Source organism: Babesia bigemina (assembly GCF_000981445.1).
Source record: "Babesia bigemina genome assembly Bbig001, chromosome : III".
Taxonomy (NCBI): domain Eukaryota; phylum Apicomplexa; class Aconoidasida; order Piroplasmida; family Babesiidae; genus Babesia; species Babesia bigemina.
In genome coordinates, this window is record NC_027218.1 from 525,866 (window position 1) to 547,832 (window position 21,967).

The 21,967-nt window shown below is 50.7% G+C and overlaps 14 protein-coding genes across 14 annotated transcripts; 6 read left to right on the top strand and 8 right to left on the bottom strand.

Annotated features, from left to right (window-relative positions):
- Window positions 1-379: 379 nt before the first annotated feature.
- Window positions 380-1,992, top strand: BBBOND_0302130 (adenylosuccinate lyase, putative; the record flags this gene model as incomplete). The annotated part of the gene is made up of 6 exons (XM_012913041.1): window positions 380-578; window positions 616-941; window positions 979-1,101; window positions 1,137-1,241; window positions 1,279-1,418; window positions 1,455-1,992. The coding sequence occupies 6 exons, from the start codon at window positions 380-382 to the stop codon at window positions 1,990-1,992; spliced, it is 1,431 nt and encodes a 476-aa protein (XP_012768495.1).
- Window positions 1,993-2,215: 223 nt separating this feature from the next.
- BBBOND_0302140 (Ribosomal protein S16, putative) lies at window positions 2,216-3,150 on the bottom strand (the record flags this gene model as incomplete). Its single annotated transcript, XM_012913042.1, has 6 exons — window positions 2,216-2,304; window positions 2,340-2,503; window positions 2,540-2,697; window positions 2,733-2,921; window positions 2,957-3,040; window positions 3,082-3,150. 6 exons carry the CDS (start codon window positions 3,148-3,150, stop codon window positions 2,216-2,218), a joined length of 753 nt encoding a protein of 250 aa, XP_012768496.1.
- A 132-nt stretch (window positions 3,151-3,282) lies between these two features.
- Window positions 3,283-4,197, bottom strand: BBBOND_0302150 (Rab1b, putative; the record flags this gene model as incomplete). The annotated part of the gene is made up of 4 exons (XM_012913043.1): window positions 3,283-3,471; window positions 3,508-3,664; window positions 3,804-3,946; window positions 3,982-4,197. 4 exons carry the CDS (start codon window positions 4,195-4,197, stop codon window positions 3,283-3,285), a joined length of 705 nt encoding a protein of 234 aa, XP_012768497.1.
- A 165-nt stretch (window positions 4,198-4,362) lies between these two features.
- Window positions 4,363-6,922, top strand: BBBOND_0302160 (hypothetical protein, conserved; the record flags this gene model as incomplete). The annotated part of the gene is made up of 14 exons (XM_012913044.1): window positions 4,363-4,542; window positions 4,585-4,645; window positions 4,681-4,894; window positions 5,141-5,327; window positions 5,362-5,413; window positions 5,453-5,520; window positions 5,682-5,825; window positions 5,853-6,178; window positions 6,216-6,316; window positions 6,368-6,420; window positions 6,458-6,541; window positions 6,581-6,692; window positions 6,730-6,804; window positions 6,846-6,922. The coding sequence occupies 14 exons, from the start codon at window positions 4,363-4,365 to the stop codon at window positions 6,920-6,922; spliced, it is 1,734 nt and encodes a 577-aa protein (XP_012768498.1).
- Window positions 6,923-7,266: 344 nt separating this feature from the next.
- Window positions 7,267-8,296, bottom strand: BBBOND_0302170 (hypothetical protein, conserved; the record flags this gene model as incomplete). The annotated part of the gene is given in 8 exon segments (XM_012913045.1): window positions 7,267-7,419; window positions 7,457-7,599; window positions 7,634-7,696; window positions 7,736-7,772; window positions 7,824-7,916; window positions 7,935-7,996; window positions 8,080-8,145; window positions 8,179-8,296. 8 exon segments carry the CDS (start codon window positions 8,294-8,296, stop codon window positions 7,267-7,269), a joined length of 735 nt encoding a protein of 244 aa, XP_012768499.1.
- A 9-nt stretch (window positions 8,297-8,305) lies between these two features.
- BBBOND_0302180 (hypothetical protein, conserved) lies at window positions 8,306-9,250 on the bottom strand (the record flags this gene model as incomplete). The annotated part of the gene is made up of 1 exon (XM_012913046.1): window positions 8,306-9,250. One exon carries the CDS (start codon window positions 9,248-9,250, stop codon window positions 8,306-8,308), a length of 945 nt encoding a protein of 314 aa, XP_012768500.1.
- A 374-nt stretch (window positions 9,251-9,624) lies between these two features.
- On the top strand, window positions 9,625-10,097 carry BBBOND_0302190 (membrane protein, putative; the record flags this gene model as incomplete). Its single annotated transcript, XM_012913047.1, has 3 exons — window positions 9,625-9,792; window positions 9,839-9,901; window positions 10,056-10,097. 3 exons carry the CDS (start codon window positions 9,625-9,627, stop codon window positions 10,095-10,097), a joined length of 273 nt encoding a protein of 90 aa, XP_012768501.1.
- A 42-nt stretch (window positions 10,098-10,139) lies between these two features.
- Window positions 10,140-10,325, bottom strand: BBBOND_0302200 (hypothetical protein; the record flags this gene model as incomplete). The annotated part of the gene is made up of 1 exon (XM_012913048.1): window positions 10,140-10,325. The coding sequence occupies one exon, from the start codon at window positions 10,323-10,325 to the stop codon at window positions 10,140-10,142; it is 186 nt and encodes a 61-aa protein (XP_012768502.1).
- A 168-nt stretch (window positions 10,326-10,493) lies between these two features.
- Window positions 10,494-11,632, top strand: BBBOND_0302210 (hypothetical protein, conserved; the record flags this gene model as incomplete). Its single annotated transcript, XM_012913049.1, has 3 exons — window positions 10,494-10,637; window positions 10,897-11,139; window positions 11,165-11,632. The coding sequence occupies 3 exons, from the start codon at window positions 10,494-10,496 to the stop codon at window positions 11,630-11,632; spliced, it is 855 nt and encodes a 284-aa protein (XP_012768503.1).
- Window positions 11,633-11,653: 21 nt separating this feature from the next.
- BBBOND_0302220 (ESF1 homolog) lies at window positions 11,654-14,849 on the top strand (the record flags this gene model as incomplete). The annotated part of the gene is made up of 11 exons (XM_012913050.1): window positions 11,654-11,810; window positions 11,846-11,961; window positions 12,000-12,197; window positions 12,234-12,595; window positions 12,634-12,928; window positions 12,964-13,014; window positions 13,050-13,271; window positions 13,308-13,346; window positions 13,388-13,573; window positions 13,610-13,703; window positions 13,741-14,849. 11 exons carry the CDS (start codon window positions 11,654-11,656, stop codon window positions 14,847-14,849), a joined length of 2,829 nt encoding a protein of 942 aa, XP_012768504.1.
- A 308-nt stretch (window positions 14,850-15,157) lies between these two features.
- Window positions 15,158-16,891, bottom strand: BBBOND_0302230 (hypothetical protein, conserved; the record flags this gene model as incomplete). The annotated part of the gene is made up of 1 exon (XM_012913051.1): window positions 15,158-16,891. One exon carries the CDS (start codon window positions 16,889-16,891, stop codon window positions 15,158-15,160), a length of 1,734 nt encoding a protein of 577 aa, XP_012768505.1.
- Window positions 16,892-18,386: 1,495 nt separating this feature from the next.
- On the top strand, window positions 18,387-20,045 carry BBBOND_0302240 (T-complex protein beta subunit, putative; the record flags this gene model as incomplete). Its single annotated transcript, XM_012913052.1, has 1 exon — window positions 18,387-20,045. The coding sequence occupies one exon, from the start codon at window positions 18,387-18,389 to the stop codon at window positions 20,043-20,045; it is 1,659 nt and encodes a 552-aa protein (XP_012768506.1).
- A 122-nt stretch (window positions 20,046-20,167) lies between these two features.
- On the bottom strand, window positions 20,168-20,836 carry BBBOND_0302250 (Peptidyl-tRNA hydrolase ICT1, mitochondrial; the record flags this gene model as incomplete). Its single annotated transcript, XM_012913053.1, has 6 exons — window positions 20,168-20,248; window positions 20,285-20,350; window positions 20,385-20,455; window positions 20,499-20,569; window positions 20,593-20,669; window positions 20,711-20,836. The coding sequence occupies 6 exons, from the start codon at window positions 20,834-20,836 to the stop codon at window positions 20,168-20,170; spliced, it is 492 nt and encodes a 163-aa protein (XP_012768507.1).
- Window positions 20,837-21,239: 403 nt separating this feature from the next.
- On the bottom strand, window positions 21,240-21,950 carry BBBOND_0302260 (hypothetical protein, conserved; the record flags this gene model as incomplete). The annotated part of the gene is made up of 1 exon (XM_012913054.1): window positions 21,240-21,950. One exon carries the CDS (start codon window positions 21,948-21,950, stop codon window positions 21,240-21,242), a length of 711 nt encoding a protein of 236 aa, XP_012768508.1.
- Between the last annotated feature and the right edge of the window lie 17 nt (window positions 21,951-21,967).

Below are 21,967 nucleotides of genomic sequence, written 5' to 3' on the forward strand. Positions count from 1 at the left end.
TGAAAAAATAGCACCGACTTATCTCTTTAGATACGTATGGTGTTACTATATACCTATATGACCCGACATGTGGCTGTTTTTAACTTCAAATGCGATAAAGGGCTTCAGCGCTATATACATGGGTCAAAGCAACAACTAATTGAATCGCTGTCACCCCTTTATGCCATACAGATTGTAATTATTGAAATAGGTGAATATCACATTACACCATAACATGTTAAGCATCAATACTGCGTCGCTGTAGCTGCACATTTTAGTGTAACGAAACGATTGAGGGGTCGACCCAAGTTCTTACCCGTGCTTGCAGCTAAGGACGACATTAACGGTACACATAACCATTAGTAACCATTAACAGCATACACATCACATATAAGCTCAAATGGAGGCAGTTGTACAGGGTGATCATATGTTCGTGAGCCCACTGGACACGCGTTACCTTCGCACCTCTTCCGAAATTGCCACCCATTTGTCTGAATATGCGCTGTTCCGCAACCGCATCATCGTTGAAGTGTCGTGGTTGCGGTTTTTGGTAAATGAGGGGGTTACGCCGGTGTCTAGTTTGGACGAATCCTCGGAGTGTATGTTTACAGCATCTTCATACCTAAGAATTTCCAGCCTTCCTATCCGAAATCTGCCGCTTTGAGCCTATTGAGATGGAATCTATTCGCCAAATAGACAGGAAGGTCAACCATGATGTGAAAGCCACTGAATATTACATTAGAGTTGGTGCCACCCTGCTATTTACATCACTGCTGCAGGAAAAAATGAAGGCAAGCGGGATTCCACAGTTAGAGTCGCTGGAGCACTGGATACATATGTTTTGCACAAGCGAGGATATAAATAGCCCCGCCTATTCCATGGGTATTCGCGACTGCATGGAGCAGGTGATTAAGCCGACATTGTTGCGCATAATCGATGCCCTATGCTCGTTCTCCGTTGAGGTACGTGAATGTTATGTGGCCCGTTCACCGGTATCAGAATGCCGGTAAAGCAATGTTATCGCGAACTCATGGCCAGCCCGCATCGCCCACTACAATAGGCAAGGAGATTGCGGTGTATGTGCATCGCTTGTCACGCCAATACAAGAAATACCTAACGGAGGTATGCCTGGTTAGCGTATGCTAACACTTGTTTAGGTGGATTATATGGCAAAGTTTGGTGGTGCAGTTGGCAATTTGAATGCTCACAAATTTGCCTTTCCGCAAATGAACTGGCAGGAGCTGGCCAAGCGTTTCATAGAGGTATGAACATGTGACGCCGCGTCATATGTTGCTATAGAAGGAGCTGCACCTGGTATATCAAGAGTACTCCACACAGATTGAGTGCCACGACTTTATTTCGGAGTTGTCCGACAACCTGTCCCGAATCAATACAATTCTTAAGGACCTATGTGTAGACATGTGGTTGTACATCTCCAAGTGAGCACTACATCCCATCCGATACATGCATTGCAGCGACCTCATTAAACTGAAGGGAGTCCAGGGTGAGGTTGGGAGCAGCACTATGCCACACAAGATAAACCCGATTGACTGGGAGAATGCAGAAGGCAATCTCGGCATCGCGAATTCGCTTTTCCATTTCTTCAGTTCCAAGTTGCCGACTAGCCGCATGCAACGCGACCTATCAGATTCAACGGTTTTGCGCAACATAGGTGTGGCATTTTCTCATACGTACTTGGCATATCAGAGCATCATAAAGGCCCTGTCACGGATCGCCACAAATGAAGCCCGTGCTCTTAAAGAGTTGGATGATCATTGGGTGGTTTTATCGGAACCGCTGCAGATACATCTCCGGTTGTCCGGCGTGTCTTCTGGCTATGAAGAGGTGCTTAATCGTACCCGCACTGGGTGCGTGTCTAAGGATGAGATGAAGCAGATCCTCGCTGATTTTGCCGACGGAGATGCACGCCTGGAATCATTAACCCCGTCTACATACATCGGCTATGCTGAATCTTTAGCTTTGGGGATTAAGGACCGTTGTGCACAGCTTTGACGCCTCTCAAATGTAGAACAAAAGGTGATAGGATACCATAAGGCATTGCGACTACCGATATATAGGCGTAATAGGGCGCCCCAATGCGACGAACTTTCGACAGGTTTCTGTGTCTTATGAAATTTAAAGTTTATGTTTTGTTTCTCAGTCATTTCCTTAGATGTTAAAATGCCCACATATTAGCGAGCAGAGGGGTGTATGAATGGACGGTGTTCGAGTAGAGTCATCTCTTCCTCCACTTCCTCAAAGACCTGGCACCGGTTCTCCCGGGCATCTTTGGCATTTTTTGCCTGGTGTCTTCGTATAGTGCCGCTGCAAGGTCTGTACTCATTGCTACTTTCACCCACCTTCAAGTGCATATTTGACAGAGGGATTTGCACTGACTAGGGCCCGTGCAAGGGCAAGCCTCGCTGATCGGGACTGACCCGTAATGCCGCCTCCTCTCGTTTCTATAAAAACGTCATACACTCCACAGCATCCTGCTAAATACAGCGGTTCTAACACGTCCATTCTGCGGGCATTTTCAAGAGGTGGCGACGATTCCCACCTGTTATAAAAAATCGGCCAGCGTTTATACAGGTCCTCTTCGCCGTTGACTTTTACAATTCCTCTACCCCGTTGTATTATAAGATGGGTTGTAGAGCGCATACACGTCCCAAATCCATCTGCTCGTACTTTCCACCTTTCTCCTTGGTTCCAGAAGAACTAGTGGAATGTTAGAAACTTATCCATGCACTTACATTAGTGGACCCGGGGTTAGTCTTTTCTGCTAGAATATGATCAATTTGCGAGATCTCGGGCAACTGTTGCGATGATATAATGCGATCTATTTGGGTGGATTGATCCTTTGCCTCCTCGATGTCCTCATCGAATGTCTGACATCCACGTTTTTCGTTGAAAAAATTAGAGATGAGGAATGGCGATTTGTCCTATAACAGGTTATGAGCCTGAATGCCAACCTTACCGGCGAGAATGGAGGCGAAGCAACTATGAGTTTCTGGATTTCGGCTTTTGTTGCAAATCCAGCGTCCTTCGCCAGGTACAATGCCTGTGTGTTTTGGCAGTTGCAATCTAGCGACTTTGGCTAACCTCATCAATGGACAAAACCTTCTTGTTTTGGCCAATTGCGTGGGCAAACAATCTCGTGATCCGTAACATTTCTACTTCTGTGGTTGTCGCGGTTGGCTCACGCCGCGTGATTTGTGTGTATACTACCGCTACACCCTATCCATAATTAAAGCCCATGTCATAATACTACTAAATAAAGGGACCGTTCACCTAGGAATACACTCATGCGCACTTGTTGAGGGGTGCGGCCATGGGTCCGAGAACGGGCACTTCCTGGCATTTGTCAGAAACTATGTTTCTGTTTGCGGCGACACGGGTGGTGCTGCCTAGGTTGAAGGTGTTTGGAGTAGGCGCGGTTGTGGTGCATCTTGTTGCTTTATCTTTCAGCGTCCTGGCGATTGACTCGAACGCCTGCTCAATGTTGCATGAACGCGACCGTGTTCGTACCTTTTCAACATTTTGCGCCGTCTTGGCTGATGCCTCAATGTAGTCCATATTATGCTGCGTAGCAAATTCACGCGCCTCGTCGGTAGTGACTGCGCGCTGGTCCTCTAGATCGATTTTGTTTCCAATAAGGATTTTGGTGATGTTGGCGTTCGAGTATCTGCACAGGTCATGTGGTGCGACGATTTGAGGTTACTTTACGATATATAGACAATCTGCCGATACTACATGTACGACACCCACTTAATGCCACAATATCACTCGATATGGCTGTATATGGCCCAACGCATGGTACGTACTTTTCAATATCAGTGAGCCAGGTCTTCTTGACACTCTCGAAGGAAACTCGACTCGTGACATCGTATACCGTGATGATGCCGTGAGCTCCACGGTAGTAGGTCGACGTAATGGTCCTGAATCGCTCCTGCCCTGCCGTGTCCCACTGTGCCCATTAGAGTTTAGAATGCGGTTGCTTACGATTTGCAGTTTGATTGTGGCATTGTCGATTTTGACAGTTTTGATTTTGAAATCAACGCCTATGGTGCTCATGTACGACTCGCTGTAAGTGTCATCCTGCATAGCGATATGGCGATGTGTACTTGGACTTACAGCGAAGCGAAGGAGCAGGGAGGACTTCCCTGCGCCACTATCACCAATGATGATAATTTTGAACAAATGATCGTACTCCTTCATTTTTGTTAAAGAACAAAATTTTGTGACGTTAGGGAGCTTCGAGTTGTCGGGAAGGGCACCTCACTGTTGTGTCAGTATCACCGGCTAACAACGTCCAATAGGAGGCATTTAACAACTGCTGTGAGCAATGGTAAAATTACGGTGCCTGAGGCGCGCCTCCGGGGTATGAAATCGGCATCTCATATTCTCCAGGTCCTCGCGGGTCGGGGCAGCGGATCGCGGTCGTCAACATGTGCAAGCGCGGTATGCGATCCATCACTACACCAGCAGCGGTTCTCGTGCCGCGACATTGAGTATTTGTTGGAGTTGACTCCGGTCAGCGCTCTCCTGCATTCGCACGCCAAGGTGGTTCCTCGTTGCCTTAATCTGTTATTTATTTTACATCAGGTTCTGGTTGTAGAATCCGCGCTGCCGTTGTACGCATGTTTAAAGGCTATGTCCGAATATGGTAGATGCGTTAGATAGCGTTTAAAGGTGTTTCAGAGCAGGAGTTTGCGCTTGTGTACGATTCGTGCTCTCTGGAATTCTTAGGTTATTTTGACGAGTTGATGTTTCTGCATCTGTTGTTATCGGGGGATTTTTCGTGCATTAGTTGTTCGGGAGGGGAATACTTACGAAATCATGGTAAACACACGTTCTGCAAGGTAGAGGAGGACTGTTCCGCTAGAGATGCATTGCCATGTATGTTAAATCAAAGGTGGGTGTCTTTTTAAATTGTCAAATGCACGGAGTATTGAATTTATCGTGTGACACTGTAATTCTTTAGTAGCGTGTTATATCGTGCGTATTTTTGTTTGCTCCTGTGAGACTGCGGCATGTCCTGCTGCCATGCACGGGTAGTTGTCCTTAACCTGTGCTGTGTTTTCCGGCCATACTTTCGTTCTGCAGTGTAGTTTATGGTTTGCGTTTGAATTTGTTGAAATTTGGAACAATTTATCCGCAGTCCTCAGCGCCTGTGCGTTTGGTCGCACAAAAGGGCTGCTCCTATGGGCTTCGTGACTGCGAGGTGCTACCTGGGCTACATCACTAAACACCTTCGTGGCTGTCGCGAGCGCGGAGGAAGGAAGCTGGAGGATGTGCTCTCCTCGGAAGAATGCACACCAGTCACTGAGGACAGCTCGCTTCGCGAAGTAGGTGTCATCCGTCTGCTCTCATTAGGCGCAGATAAGCGAAATCCTGCTGTGCCAAGATGAAACTACCGTGTTGGGTTCCGACGGTGTGTTGTTGTCTCGTAAGGCGTTGTTATGTGCGACAGGTTGCGTTATCGGTATTTTGAACCGCGGAATGATCGTACGATACGTATTGGCATTGTTGCGGAACAAGGTAACACCTTCCCATGTCTAGGCGATAATTTTTAACAGGAACAAGTCAAACTATCGACGCCCATGAGTGTTATTTTGAGTCACTTCAGCGCTCTGCCAAACCCGCGCCACGTGCTCCCTAAGGTACTTTGCGGAATCAACTGAACCCATTAAGCGTTTCAGGTGAAGGATAGCTCTTCACTATTGGAAGCATTGCCAGAGCTGCTTGCGTCTAAGAATGGCGCTATCTTAAGTATCGACTGTCCTTCCGGCGGTCATCGCGTGCTGACTGTCTGGGATGTGTTGCGGCACATGTTGTACCAATTGGTATGATTCTAACCCATGTATATTTAGTATAAAAATGCAATGATTACTGCATTGTACATATGTTTCCTGCGTTTGTTCTGCGTTGTACTGTGTTCCGGCGTACGTGATGTGAAGGTAGAGGAACACGAGGGCCGCGGCAAGTCCGCTGTGGTCCGCGGCGGCGTGACAATCCCGCTGCTTACTATTGCGCGCGACGAGGGGGAGGGCTCGCTGATTCAGTTTGAGGGCAATTCCTCCTACACCCTCGGTGTGGATTCCCTGGGCAACTTTGCTATAAGCGCCGGCGACCAGCCCATGCTCGTCATAAGCAATGAGCAGAATATATCGTTTCACATGGACAATCTGTCAGTACGGTTTGTTTGGCACAGGTTTGCATCAGATGTGTGACAGTTCCGTCGACTTCGGTGGTGACCTAGTCGTGGAAGGTGTATCGCAATTTAAAATGATTTGGCGTGAATCGTTTGTCGATGCGCGGGGATGGAACGGCACAGGTATGCGGCGTACACTCCAGAAGTGACCATTTGTAGTTGACCAGGTTGGAGTTTCATCTTGCGCTGGGATTCCTATGCTCGGTGGCTTCAAGTTGTTCGGAAGGGTACGTTTTTCGAACGGTTTCCGTTAATTGCATTCAGGGTTGGGTGCAGAAAACATTCATTGAGTTACCAGTGCACCGTGAATTGCGGATAAAGGCATCATTTCACTTCCTTGACCAATGGGTAATGTTAGGATGGCATGCATTTCAGACGTCGCTGCAGGCAGGAGAGAGTGGGTACATGAAGCTGAACACGTCATCGTCTGCACCGCTGGAATATGTTTGGACAGATATTCACGCTGAACATTCCACTACGGGCATAAACATTTGCGGAGGTTCAAAATGGCTCTTTTACGGCTCATTAGTTTTCAGGTGAGACTCCTGACTCCAAATTCGCCGTGCCAATTGAGGTTACGATACCTCACAGCTCCGAACGCTTTACAATAGGTTCGTGCTTCGATAGGTGTTTACAGTTCATCTTGTCACAGAGTTTGGCAGTACGTTGGAAGGCGACGCCGTTCAGCAGTCCTGGGGCGTTTCTGGCCTGGAGATATACGTGCGCTAAACACATATAGACATGTGACATTGTATTTAACACACTCAAGAAATAGCACAAATGGTGCGTTTGTCTCTTCCCACCTAGGAATGGTCTTCATTGGATTGCTACGAGGCACCCGTTATGGATTGCATATTTCATTCAATGCACGTATAAATCCATCACACTATTCGTCGTTGCTTTCAGCTGTGAGTATGCTGCGACAACAGTGTCCACAGCGATTCGCATGTTGTAGGCTGCAGGGCTTTGGCTTAATACGGCTTGCCATGCTACACTGTCCGAGTGCAGAGCTTTGTTGCGATAAATTATCTATACTTTTGATGTTTCACTATATGGGCACCTATATGCGCGGTTTAGTTCAACGGTTCTATCCTGAACTTTTTCGTGCCTGCTCGGAGTCTGCTTCCGATATTTTCACCTGCTTTATGTGTTTGCCTGCATTTTCGCCTACCTTCTAGGATCAGGCATACTCTGCCCATGTTTTGAGGTGTCGTATACTCCACCCTCTGCGGTGGGTGAACGGCGACTGCATTCTGGTCTTACCTTCCACGCCTCTGCAATGGCGGAAGCCAGTATCGCCACCAGCGTGATGGTGGTCGCGTTTGTCGTGGCTTCGTCCTTTCCTGGCACATTCCTCAGCACCACCATGGCTTCGTTTTGAGAGAGCTCCATTAATACTCGGCGCGCTGCTACGTTATATCCCTGTACCGTGATAGTTACCTATTCGGCGCATCGATTGGAGGTCCACCATTTCCTTGAGGTCGACTTTGATGTTACACATGGCTGAGCAAACTGTACTGGACTGCACGCGTCTCATGGTACCTGGAATCTCTTCCATGAAGGCTATCCACATGTTTTCCTGGATGGCGGCATGTGATTCCCTTGCTGTCTACCTACCTCCCTACTCCACAGCGAGACATCCAATTCCATCGTGTTTGATGGATTGAACTCCAAGAGTACTTGCAACGTTGAGATTGCGGTGCCAATCTGTCCGATGTGTGTACTGTGTGCCTGTTCTCACCTGGCAGCTAAACAGCCACGGCGGCGAAAGCGCCGATTCTTCCTCTAGTGTATACACCACATCTGTGAGTTGCTCAGCATGGCTTTTGGCGCCATCAACTAACCTGGCGGCTTGAATTCGTCAGCAGTCGCGTCCTGCTTGGAACCAGCGGCCTGCGCTCCGGCAATGTACTGCTCAAGGTTCACAATCCTGCGCTCTAGCCTCAGGTTTTCTAAAAATAATTAACCATATTCAGGTGTGTTACCTCTTTCGAGGTGTTGCAGGTTCTCATTGAGCTCTTTGACAATAGTGAGCAACGGATCGTATTTTGAGACTATGAATGCCCCGAGATCCGGGCACGTAGTATGTGTGTCGTGTGCCATTAAATTCTGTTACTGGTTCTGTGCGCGTATTTCGTTTTTGAGTTGTTTGAGATCTTCAATGAACCTGTCCTTCAATATAGGGTCTGGGAACTGGATGGCGACAGAGTCTGTGAAGTTTGCTGCGTTTAGGACGATAGTGTTGTCGAGCCTGATGCCTTTGTCGGCTTCTATTTGCCTTTCGAACTCCTCAGCTATGATGGTCGTGTTGGTAACCAGCCTGCTGATGAGTTTGATTGGGAAGAACCTGTTGATGTCGTTTCTGCTCAAGTATATGACTTGCATCTCGTAGTCGATCGACAGCATGACTAGAGTCGGACTTTCCCTGGATTTGGTGTAGAACAGGGTGGGTACGCCTCCGTTCTTAAAGACGTCCGGGCTATTGCAATCAATGTGCATTGGCCCTCCTATCATGTTAAGCTTCTCGGTCGCAGCGAGTTGCTTAGCCTTCATTTCTTCTGTCATCTCACCGGTTTCTCCTTCCGCAATAAGCGCCGATTGCGCTCCTGTCATTTGGATCTCGCCCTGTCCTTCGCCATCTTGTTTCTCCACGTCGCCGGCCCTTTGCTCTGCGTTCTCCCGCGGGGTGCCGACACCTACGTCAACAGAGTTATCCTGCTGAAAAGAGGTTTGTACGCCGGTTTCACTAACGCCGGTCATAAGGCGCTTGCTGTACACTTCGTAAAACAGTTGCGCATCGTCAACAGCGGCTTCCTCCTCGATCGTAAGCGAGGCGTCACCCGTGTAGAGCTCCGAGTTTGGCTTGAGTTTCGAGTATTCCTCGTCGGAAATAAAGCATGTGTTTTCACAGCATTGTTTCATGTCCTCGAAACTCGGGACGTCGAGGTTGACGTCCTTCAGAAACTCGGGTGCTTCATCGCTGCCAACGCGGCGGTAGTGCCCTTGCGGCAGCCTAATGACGCGGGTAACTGGTCCGTTATTATTTTCCATCGACATTTTTTCCGTGAACGTTGTTCAGAAAATTTGAGTGATACGTCGCGTAGGCATGTTACGGTTCCGCGAGCGTGCAGGTAGTCGCCAAGTAACACCCGCGCATCTAAAATACCTTTTCAACTTACATGTAACGTTAGGGGGAGCTGTGAGTTGCTGCCACAGTGTGCGATCCGAAGCTGCAACTGGATAATGCGGGCGCTCGGTGTGTAACCCCTAGGGAGTTAAACGAATGAGCCGGCAGTTTTCACGGTTAATGCGCGCATATGAGCACCGTCAGCACAGTGATCGCGCGATGTGTTCTTGACTTACGACATCTCGCCATTCCCCATGGAGCGCGTCGCTGTTGCCCAGCGACGTCGTTTAGTCACTGTTGAATGATGGCCGTCTGCTATCGCACACTCCATGCCACATTATTAGCCACGCTAACATTCCATTTATTCTGTGCATCTGTTTTAATACCGTCCTCCGTAGCAACAAGTGTGCCGTTGTCTACGACATCGCCCGCAGTTCGTTTTATGGGCGTTGGTGGTATAGGTGTAGACGAGGTACGCCTGGTATGCGATAGTCACATATGCGGTGTAGCGTGTCGAGCCATACCCTGATGTGCGTGTATTCGCGTACACCCCTCGTGGATCCTTCAACCCATCCTCCGCTGTGTAAGAGCGCCTTTCTTACTCTTAACGCGTCGCAGATATAGCAATAGGATCGTTCGTGATTTGGAGCAAAGTGCGTACAGGTCCGAGGTGGGAATCCGCCTTTTAAGGTCTAAAACGTTGCAGGCGCTGGGTTTAAAGAATCGTTATTCGAGGCTGTTACAGAGGCAGGTAAATTTTCATTCGTTTTCGTTTAACTGTTCTCAGCGTCGTCAACTGGGTCGTATCGTCGGTTCGTTTTAGGTGTGGCTCAACTGGATTGTTGCAGACGCCACGGAGAGGAGCACTTGAGATGCATGATCCCGTTTGCCTTTTACACGCCTGTATTGTTGTTTTTTGATTTTGTCATTGTAATTTACACCATCGTAGTAGTCATGTGATTCATCGTAGCTTCCGTCGTGGGTTGAATTTTGTGGAAGTTTCATTTTCCTACAAGAATTCGTTGTTGCGTATAACTGCGCGGCGCGTTTGTTCGCCGATTGCTGATATCAGCAGCAAGATCCGTGGTTATCGCACAATACCAGATTCACGTGTTATTGCTTGTGGGAAAGCCGCCGTGATAATACATGCCGATTACGTGACAGAGTGTTGAAATGTCGGATTGCATTGAGGCAGCACTTCCCGAATCGCCCCAAGATGTGGGCGATTTGCCTCCTACCACGACATCTATCGACACTACGACTAACACGATTTGCTTCAATACGAGTGAGATGCCTCCATCTCACATAGTGGCATTGGTAGGTCGTTGTTCGTACGATAGGGGTGGTTCTTTGGTGCATGGTTGAAAGATATGCTGTGGTTGCGCTATCTCCATGGAGAATTACAAGGCTGGCGCCATGTGGTCACCGTCAGGTCTATTATGCAGCTGTATTGATGTATTTTGGATGGGTCTTTTTTCGATGAGTTTCGGATGCGGTACCATGTATTGTATTTTTTGTAGCGCCATTTACGGTATCGTTAACACTGCATTATGACAACTTTTGACTCCGCATGCAGGACCAGTTAATACAGTTGCAATGCAATAAATTAGAGAAGCAGCTGGTCGCTTTGAAGGTCAAGCGCCAGCTGCTACACATGGGCGAGGGGGTTGTGTTGTCAGTGAATGATCTGGTTTCCGATGTATCTGAGGATTCCAGCAAAGAACTTTTAAGTTCCCTGGAGGCGGCTTCGGTTGTTGATACCGACATCGATGACCGCTTTAAATATTTTCGATCTCAGACTGTAGGGGTTGGTCATACTGTGGCGATTCACATGCTTGTTTCAGGAGGACATTTCCGAGATCATCAACGCTATGAACATGCGTAACAGCTCTTCGAATGAGAGCGATGATTTTATGCGCCGAGTACAATTCACGGCCGTTGAGGAGCCAGCGAACAGTCGTGTTCCTATTTCGCGTCGCTGCATAACCCTCCCCGACAGTCACGGCCCGGTCACTGCCAGTGAGTTGGCGTTGCTACAAATTGACATGTGTTCAGCGGGGGATGTACAGTTGATGTTGCATATACAGGGCAAGTGCAAGCCATGCGCATTTTATTACAATAAGAACAAGGGCTGCCGGAATGGCAGTTCGTGTGTCTTTTGCCATCACGAGGACCACTGTTTCTTCACTCTGAAGCGTTGGAAGAAGCAGCAGAGGCAGTTTTCGCAGAGCCGTAGCCTCAGCAGGGAGATTATGGGAGCAGCGCTAAACCCCAACCCCAAGCCTGAGCCTCAACATCCGAACTGCACCTAAGCACTGATTTTAATATACACAATGGAACAGGACGAGCGTTTCGTTCCCACCGTTCGCTTCAAGCGCGCCCCTAAGGAGGTTAAGCCACGTTCAGACGCTCGTTTCGCTCGTCTGTTTGAGTCGGACGAGGGTCCTCGTAAGGGCGGCCATAAGATCGACCCTTTCGGCCGACCTCTAGGTATAACGCTTTCGAAATATTTCCATTATGCGTAGGGGATGCGTATGACGAGGATGTGTCCTCTAGTGACGACGAATCCGAGGAGTCCGTAGAGCAGCTCGCTGCCGACTCCACTACCGAGGCTGAGGAGAAGAAAGACGACATAGAATACGTGAGCTTTGCGCCAAATAATTGCCAAGTTGCGTTTAGGGTGAAGCTAGTAACCGTCTCGCGGTTGTCGGCTGCGATTGGGACAACATCAATGCGTCAGACTTGTTTGTCTTATTCGAGACTATGTACCGCTCCATAACGTCAAACCACACAGGTTGCGTGCGTCGCGCAGCTGTGTACCTCTCTGACTTTGGCAAGGAACGCTTGGAGCACGAGAATCTGCACGGTCCGTCGCTGGTATGTTCGGATGCATGCTGATGCGATGTTCCGCAGCAATCTAGCGAGGACTTACGTGACGAAGAGCTCGATGAAACTGCTCGTCAGGAGGCTCTACGTAAGTACCAGGCCGAGCGCGCACGCTACTACTACGGCATCGTCGAATTCGAAAGCGAGGAACAGGCGAAGCTGCTGTACGACGAGATGGACGGCATTGAGGCCGATTTCGCGTTTTCCGGTTTGGATCTCCGTTTCGTGCCATCCGAAATTGCGTTTGAGCGGGAGCCGACATCGGAATGCTTCGAAATTCCGAGTAACTACGAGCCTCCCCTGGCGAGCACTTCTGCATTTCGCCACTCCCGCGTGGAGTGCAAGTGGGACATGCCGTCGATGAAGCGCTTTAAGACGCTGACTAAGAAGTAAGTGTGCTGTGATATAACCAATGACATCGAGTCAGGTTCAAGGAACAGGACATCGAGTCCCTCGAGCTGCAGGAGTACCTGGCATCTGACGATGATGAGGTCGACGTTTCTAAATACAAGTCACTTCTGACTGACAAGCCCGAGCCCTCGGAACCCGTTAAGACAGAGGACGGCAGGGTGAAAACCAAGGTCGGGAAGTACACGATATCGTTCGGGGCGCCGGAAGGCATCCCCGATTTGGCTGAGATCGATTTGGTCAGCAAAAAGACCCGTAAGACGAAGACGAAGTCCAAGCGCGACCGTGAAAGTGCCGACTTGGAAGCTGATGACGTGGGTTCAGGTGTTAACGTTTCTGATATGTGCAGGTGCGTGACTTCGACGCCCGTAAACCGCAGGAGCAGCAGCCCGGCTTCCAGGTGAGGCGCTCTTTCTGCCAATTAAATCGGCGCAGGGTGAATTTGAGGACCGTCGCTTTAACCGCGTGCTGAAGGATCCTGATTTCGCAATAGACACTCGCCACCCGAAGTATCGCGTACGTGCCTGCGCGTTTTGTAATGACGTCGTGTCAGAACACGGATTTCAACAAGAATCTGCTGCGCAAGAAGTCGGAGTTAAAACGTTCGCAATGAGCCTAAATTTCGACACGTCGCTGTTGCGCCGTTTTCTGTTGGCGGTAGTTGTATGCTGTGTGTCGTGACAATGACCGCAGGGCGGCGACGGCACCGCTGCCGAGGAGCTTTTGCGCAACGTACGTACGCCACCTGCAGTGTTGTGACGGCTGTCTTATAGGTGTCTGTAGAAGAGATAGTGCTCGGCCTGTCCCAGCTGGGTGACGAGTGCTTCCCCGGTAGTTACGATGAGGAGAGCGACGTCGCCTCCAGTGCAAGCGATCAGTACCTGGGCATTCTCCTGGTGCGCACTTTGGATAAACTGCTGACCAAGCACAGGACCGTAACGCTTTTGCAGAACCAGCAGGTTAATTATAGCTCTCTTTGCATGATGCGGACTTAGGTCGCCGAATTATTATCGCAACGCATTCCGTCCAGTGCGTACCCCGTGCGCCGGCTATTCGCGTCCAAATGTGAACTTTATTTCAGCGAAACCGGTGCGTTCGCTCATGTAGCGTTAAGACTTTTCTACAGGCGTTGGCAGCGAGTTTCTGGAGGACGTGCTTTGGAGGCTCTTGTTGGACCCAGAGTATCGCATTTTCGAGCACTGCTCACGGGCTATATGTGCGGTAAATAACAATAGCAGACATATTACAGCTTCTCAGCTACTGAGGCGTCGTCCGGGCTTCCTGGACGATAAACGTCTGGAGACGATTCGTGGCGCTATGTGCAATGCCGATTCTGACAGCATCATATCCGTGCGAATGGCCGAGTTTTGCGCGTATATTGGCGGCGCATCAGATGCGGTCTTTAAAACACTCCTGGATGCCGGTTTGTGCCGCGCCTTGCTGGACTTGTACATGTCTGCCGACAGTTTGGTCAAGCTCAACATTTTGGAGCTTCTGGACCGCAGCTCAGTATTCGTTTCCCGACTCTTGGCGTCTAACACCATTACGCACGATTTCATCGCGTATGCGATTTCAGTGACGACCGACGAGGGCGATTCTTACGACAACGTCCTGCTAGCTCCGTATCTGTTGAGGATGATGCTGTCGATGCTGCCGCATGAGAACATCCTGACGTCCGAAGACTGCAAATCTCTGAGCAGGGCCGTATCAGGCGTCATAATGGAAGGAAACGCACAAAAAGCGTCGCCTCTTTTTCTATGTGCAGTTCAGAACTTCGGCGCGCTCTACCTCCTGGGCCACATGTCGGCAGAGGTTTGTCGCAATTTGGAGGGCAAGGTTAACTCAACGGTTGACGATCGCGTGGTGTCGTCGGCAGTTGCAACTCTGGATGTCATGTGCGAGGCAGACCTGGAGAGCGACAGATTCGCATTCTTGCGCGATATGACTCGATGTGTCGTCGCGGCTCTGTCACGCTTCCCCTTTTCTGACGTACGCGAAACTGCATACAGATACTTGTTGAAAGCCATAAAGTTTGACGAAGTGGCGCGTGACCTGCTGGATCACGAATCGAAGACGCGCCTGTTTAGCAGTGAGGAAAACCTGCACGCGAACACCGTTGCGAAGAAGCAGCTAACCAGACAACTGGTGAAACGATTTGATGAGCTCAGCAGCGGATCTGCCAGTCCCATGGGCGATGGAGGCATCGCCATGCTGCGCAAATACGCCAGCAGTTGATAAGTGATCGCCTCGGATCAGGACACCGTGTGGGTTCCTGGCCTCAGCCACCTGCTGCATAGCACAAACACACACTAAGCACATTTTACATCACTGTTTGGCTGTAGGAAAGTTTAAAATGGAATGTAGCCCAGATTTGGCTGTGCCGCCCGCGGGCAACCCCCGGTGCATTGTCCATTCCGCATCAGCGCCGGCGCCACAAAGCCATCACACCCATGGCTGAGTGTATAGTTTGGCAGGGCAACAGCCGTACTGCCGTATGTATGCACTTGATGTATTTCGCAATGGAGTCATGGACGGTAATGATTTTATGCGATGCGGTCCGAATATTTTGAATGCGATGCGCCGCCGTTCTTGGGTGGTATTGAGAACGGTCGATTTGCACTCTTTTTAGACGGTTGCGCGGCCCGAATACCCTCAATCCGGTTCTCGAGGTGTTGCGAGTCTTTGATTCCTCGATACTTGGCGATTTTCTCATCCAGTTCCTGTTCCTTCCTCTCCAGTCGCTGTCTCGCGGCATTAAGTTCCGCCTCTTTTGCCAACCTATGTCTCTCGAACTGCGCCTTTTGCCCCTCCAAACTATTTCGTTCGATTGCCAGGAGGGCCATCTGCTCCTTGTACTCCTGCATTTGCGCCTCTTGCTGCTGCGACATGTTCCTTGAGTTCATGAGCTCCGCCTGAAGTTCTTCCAATTCCTTTTCTCGCGCATCTAGCGCATCTTGGTATCGTTCAAGTTTGTGTTCGGCTTCCTTGATGGTGAGTTCGCGCTGCTTGAGTTGCGCCGCGTACTCGGAGAGCTCCATTTGTTTTGCCTTGAGCTCTTCCGCAGCGAGTTCCACCTGCTTGGCGCGTGTTTGCAACTCGATCTCCGCCTGCTTAATGTCCAAGTATGCCTCATGCGTTATGGGCGATTGGTTGTACTGGAATTGCTCCGACGCTGACGTTTGCAGTTGTCGGGTCTGGTTTTCGATTTCGTCGTCTAGCAGGCGCTTCTGTTTGGTACAGGCACGTTTGATACTCTTGAGCTCGCTCTTCGCGTTTCTGATTTCCTCCAGCGCTTGATTGACTTTATCCCACTCGGCTTTTATTTTCTCCCTGGCGAGTTTCATCTCTTCGCGCTCGGTTTGCAATCGTTGCACGTCATGGTTGAGCACTTCCTCTCGTTTTTTCAGGTCATTTGCTATGGCCTCACTGGCGTCGTTGGAATCCGTGACTTCCTTGATTCTGTGTTCCAGTTCTCTCTTTTTTGCCCTCACGTAATCATCGAATGCGGCCTTTTCGTCCAAGAATGTATTTTCCATCTCCAGTATTTTCTTCTTTTGTGCTTCTGCCTCTTCGATTTCCTCCTCCATGCGCCGCCTGTGCTGTTTCACCTCCTGCGCAACCTGTTCGCGCGCTTCGGCGCACTGATCACGGATTTCTTTCAACCTGTCAGTTTCTATTAGCAGCGTGTGTTCCACCCGATCAATTTCGTCCTTTCTTGAATTGAGCGATCTGGCGGTTTCGTTGACAGCCGCCTCTCTCCTGCCGACGTCAGCGAGACCGCTTTCATATTCTGCCAGCCTGCGTCTGCATTCATCCTCGAGTGCCGCGCATTCGTCTAATCTTTGAAGCAACTCACGCTGTGCGGCATCATTCTGCTGCTGCATTTGGCTTATGCTATGTTGTTTATCCTGCAGGTATATTTTGTAGCTTTTCATTTCCTCCTCCCTGAGGAGCAGTTCCCTCTCGAGATCGTTGAGTTTTTTTTCTCGCTTTTTCAGTTCATCAAATCTGTGCCTGACCTTGGATTGGTCCTGGTCGATTTGTTTTCCTCTCCTTTTTATATCCTGTTGCAGCCTTTGCATGTGCTGTCTGGCACCGCACACGCACTCCACGCTATCGTGGAAGGTGACCCCGTTGGTCCTAGCGTATCCACTACGTGGCCCCATGGAGCTAATACTGTCCCGCATATCTGCGCCGTAGTTCGTCTGATCGGTTCGCCGGTCGTCGTCGTACGGCATCCGGCGGGTGTCCGTGGTATACTCGTAGTTGCCCATCATTGTTGCGCATGTTTCGCCGGATTTTGCGATAATGTAGTTCCCTTCTTTACACTGTATGCGAGGTAGGCATGATCACAGAGCTGCTTGCCCTTCAATGGAAGAGATGCCTCTAAGCGTCTATATATTGCTGATTATCATCACTACGCGTAGATACCCCCTATCTCGCTACACATAGCATCAAAGACTTCTACACAGCATTACAACTTCCCTTTGGTCAGCACATTTCCTTAACGCGTTGATAAACAGACATACAGATTGGCGATCCAGCTGCACATGAAGGAGGGCACCCAGTGTATGTCCTCCGGCTCCAGACAGAAGGTAATCTGCTATTTTGAGCCACGTCTTGCACAGCAGCGTGTCTATTTGGTCAATACGCGGCGTGGTCAATGTTTCCAGTACGATAGACAAGCTGGCTGCTGCTGGCTATGTCCAGTGCCAACGCGCGGATGAAGAGTCCGTCAATATACCGCGTCGAGTTTTTAAATATCTAGATGACAGCCTAACACATTTGTTCACCGGCTACGTTAAACTTCGCGTGCCATGACCGGCTGGCTTATTCACCGATTGTGTTTTGGAAAGGGCGTTTGACACGTTAAGCCGCGTATGTGCGGTTTCTCGTTTTGGTCAACAAGCAGTGTGTAAATGTGCGTTGCTGTTTTAGACTGTTTCCAAGCATTTACGCCATGGCTCTATATTTACGCGTCCGGTGTCGCCCGCTGCAACTATGTCGCCGAGTGCCAGGGGAATGCAAGGGTTGTTGGCAACCTACAGCCCGTGCTTCGCGTCGCATCGGTGATAGTACAGGGGGAAATGATGACGGGTAAAGAATGTCTTTCATGGTTCGGCGTCTTCCGGCTCGAGCGAATGTGTAGGACACACCACCCGTTAGGGGCTCCATTTGCACATAAAATTTCCGGTTGTCACATTCACCGTTTTGCAACATATTCGGACTACTGAAACCGTCGGCAGGATTTCGTGCTTGCAGCGTCTTTGGAACCGGCTCGTCACAGCGTCGAGTCGATTGACCTGTAACAAAAGGAGCACCCCTCTTATTAGAAGGCACAGCCAAGTTTTATGAACCACATTTTACGTTTCAGCACATGTCGCTGAGTACAGGGTAGACTGCGTACCGGCGTTGCCATCACGCGCAAGGCAAGCGCAACGCGTCGCAGTCAGGTGTCTGCTTTACGCTCGTTCCCCGGAAACGCTGTCGACACGCGTCTTTACACCGTAATACACATTGTAAAGGAGCAGTTTCCACTATCTGGGCGCACTTTAGTTCGCTTTACGGGGGAGCATGGCACGTCTCCGTTGTCTGGGGTTGGAAGGCTGTTAGCTGAGCGCGTTGCGTCCGTTATCGCGGCGGCATAATATATCGCCACTGCTGCACACCGCATTTTGTTGTGTTGTGGCGTCGGATTCTCGTGGACGACAGTGTTCCGAGGTGTGTTTCGGGCGTTGTGCCAGCTTGAGGTGTCCGAGCGTACGACACACGATGGCGTCGTCTCAGTTCTACGGGGAGGTGACTCCCGAGGTATTGAAGGGCGGAGCGCAAGAGGACAAAGGTGAGACGGCGCGTATGCAATACTTCATCGGTTCGATTGCCGTGGGCGACTTGGTGAAGAGCACCTTGGGTCCCAAGGGCATGGACAAGATTCTGCAGCCCATGAACATGGAGGGTCCCCGTGGGGAGAACGTGATCACTAACGACGGCGCGACGATTCTGAAGTCGGTGTGGCTGAACAACCCGGCTGCTCGTATCCTGGTGGATGTGTCGATGCAGCAGGATTCCACCTGCGGCGACGGCACCACTGGCGTTGTGGTTTTGGCCGCTGAGCTTTTGCGCAATGCCGAAAAACTGATCGAGCAACGCATCCACCCGCAGATCATTTGCCTGGGTTATCGCCGTGCTCTGCAGGTTGCTCGTAAGCGTCTGGAGGAGATTACCTTCTCCAGCGTCTCCAACGCGGAGAAATTCGAGTCCGACCTGTTCAAGATCGCCTGCACGACTCTATCGTCGAAGCTGCTTCGTCATGAGAAGGAGCATTTTGCGCGTTTGGCTGTGAACGCGTTGTTGCGCATGAACCGTGACGTGAAGGAGCACGGTGGCGACTTGAAGGATGCGTCATCTCACATCAATTTAAGTTTGATCCAAGTCATCAAGAAGCCTGGCGGTTCGCTCAAGGATTCCTACCTGGAGGAAGGCTTCATTTTGGAGAAGACGATCGGCGTCGGCCAGCCCAAGAGCATGACCGACTGCAAGGTGCTTATCGCTAACACCCCCATGGACACTGACAAGGTGAAGATCTACGGCGTTAAGGTGAATGTGGACAGCTTCGAAGCCGTGAGCGCTCTTGAGCAGAGCGAAAAGCAGAAGATGAAGAACAAAGTCGACCGCATCCTTCGGCACGGCTGCAACGTGTTCATCAATCGTCAACTGATTTACAACTACCCTGACCAACTGTTCAAAGAGGCTGGCGTGATGACGATTGAGCACTCCGACTTCGACGGCATGGAGCGTCTGGCTAAGTGTTTGGGCGGCGAGATCGTGAGCACCTTCGACACCCCTGAGGACGTGACCCTCGGCCGCTGTGACAAGATAGAAGAGATCCTGGTGGGTGAGGACAAGCTGATCCGTTTCAGCGGTTGCGCGCGCGGCGGCGCGTGCTCCGTGATACTTCGTGGAGCATCTTCCCACGTGCTTGATGAGGCGGAGCGCTCGCTTCACGACGCACTGGCCGTGCTCTCCGAGACCATCTCCGACGGCAAGGTGGTGTGCGGCGGCGGCTGCGCGGAGCTGGAGATGGCCACCGCCGTATTCGAGTGCGCCAAGACCATAGAGGGCAAGGAAAGCCTTGCCGTCGAGGCGTTCGGCGCGGCTCTGCTGAAGCTGCCCGAGTATATTCTGTCCAATGGCGGTTATGATGCGGCGGACGTTGTGAGCAAGCTGCGAGCCGCGCACGTGTCGGGCAACGTTCACGCCGGAATCGACATCGAGCGCGGTGACGTGGGCAACATGATGGAGCTGGGTATATACGAGAGCCTGAAATCGAAGATGTCACAGGTATGCCTTGCTACGGAGGCTGCTGAGACAATCGTGCGCGTGGACGACATAATTAAGTGCGCCCCCCGCGAGCGCCAGCCGGGCGTCTGAAGACTGCCAAGCGTTGTTTTGTATCCTCTCACGGCGTCTAGCTGCGGTGCTGTCGTTTGGCATATATCGACAATCTTTAATGTGGTTTTGTTACATGTACAATAGCGCCGTGTGTCGGTCATTCAAAAATCGTGCATGGTTTTATGCCCGATTTGCTTGAGTTTGCGTTTGCTCTCTCTTCGTTTTTGCTTGTACTCCCGTATCTGCCACAGTGAGACGCCATTATGCGACGTGCTAACCTCTTTCGGGGTCTTGTCGCGCTCTATCTGCTCTAGAAATGATAGTTTTTCTTCGGGTTCATATTGCTGCATGGCTTGTTACGGCCTCTCCATGACGTACCTCCGCCTGGCGTATTGCCGCCTTTATTTTCTCTATGCAGGCCTTTCTATTCTGTTCCTGGCTTGAATGTTCTGTTGCGTTTCGTGGGTGTCGGACGTTTACGCCGCCACTCACCGTCCGACTCTACGACGAAGTCGCCAGTTCGTGTGATTTTGTTTTTGTGCAGTTGTCTGATTTTGGGTGTTCTGCGCTTGTGCTCGTATGTTACCTGAACTTGTCTCTGACTTCCGGGGGCAACCACCAATCGTGTTCGACGTTGAATCTCGCCTGTACCTTGGTCTCCGACTGCGTTGGCGCTTTCAGCATTGGGAGCTTCACGTGCTCACCTTGTTTACACTCTGCCCGCCGGGCCCGGAAGACCGCGACGACGTCAGCTTGATTTTATTGATAGGCACTCCCGTGGCTATCCTTCGTTGGGAGATGCGCAGCACATCGTTTATCGCCCTTAACATGTTTACACACAGTGACGGTCATCGAGGCTGCCGATTGCGATCAAAAATTAGCGACTAAAGTGTTTCGTTACATGGGACGGGCTTGCGGTGGCTGTTAGACTGCCGAATACACAGTGTCGGCTTCACGTTGTACTTTGTGGAAGGTGGCGCCGCCGGCAGCAGCTTCCGTCGCCGCTCCCTCAGCCACAGGCCAAGTTTTACCAGAAGAATATCGCGTTTAGAACGGCAGACATCCCAGAAGTGTCTCGTAAACGGCTGGTTTTGATGCGTGAATCACGCTGTTCACTCACACCGTCTGCCTTAAACCATGTACCTCGGAAAGGCATGCCGACTGTTGGCACCCGTCGCAGTGCCACCTTCGGCACTATCAGGACGGACTCAGTCCGTCATCTAGTTCCCAAATCTATGACCTCTTGCTCGACTTTTTCTTCTGTTTGATTCTGACAACAATTCCGGCTATGATGAAGACGACGACGGCGACTCCGACGACCCCTATTATAATTAGGTTGAAATTTCTATCAGGCAGCGCTGGCAGTGATTTCGCTGCAAACGCATCTTTGAGGATTGCATTCACCTTTTCCGGGCTGGCTGGCTCCTGAGGCTGCATCTGCACGACGGGCATCGCAGCCGGCATAGCTTGCACGGGTTGCTGCATGACTGGAACCACCGGTACTGCCTCCGCCACAGGTGGCATGGCCGCGACCTGTGGCATGGCGACTACTGGCTGTGGCATCACCTGAGGTACCACTCCGGGGCTCTGCATAGCTGGCTGCATGGGCATCGGGTTCGCCACAGGCGCCGTGGCCTGCTTCAACGCGTCCGCGTACGGCGCAAGCTTCGACTGGTTGTTGTACGTTGGGAAAGGCCCCGATGACAGTTCTGCGAGCTCGCCTAATATCCGGTTGGTGCCTGTAGCGAGGTTAGTGAGGAACGTTCCAGGTGAGATTTCGAGTTGTGAGGCGAAAGCATTTTCTTGTGCTCCAGACACCAGCTTCTCGTAGTCGTCTATGTTGTACACCTTCAGTCTGGTGTTGTCCACGTGTCTCGGTTGATGTGTGTCAGCGTTGTGTTGCCTTCCGCGGCCCCTGCTGGCGTGGGAGTTCGGGAGTTGCATCCTTGCACCGCGTTATT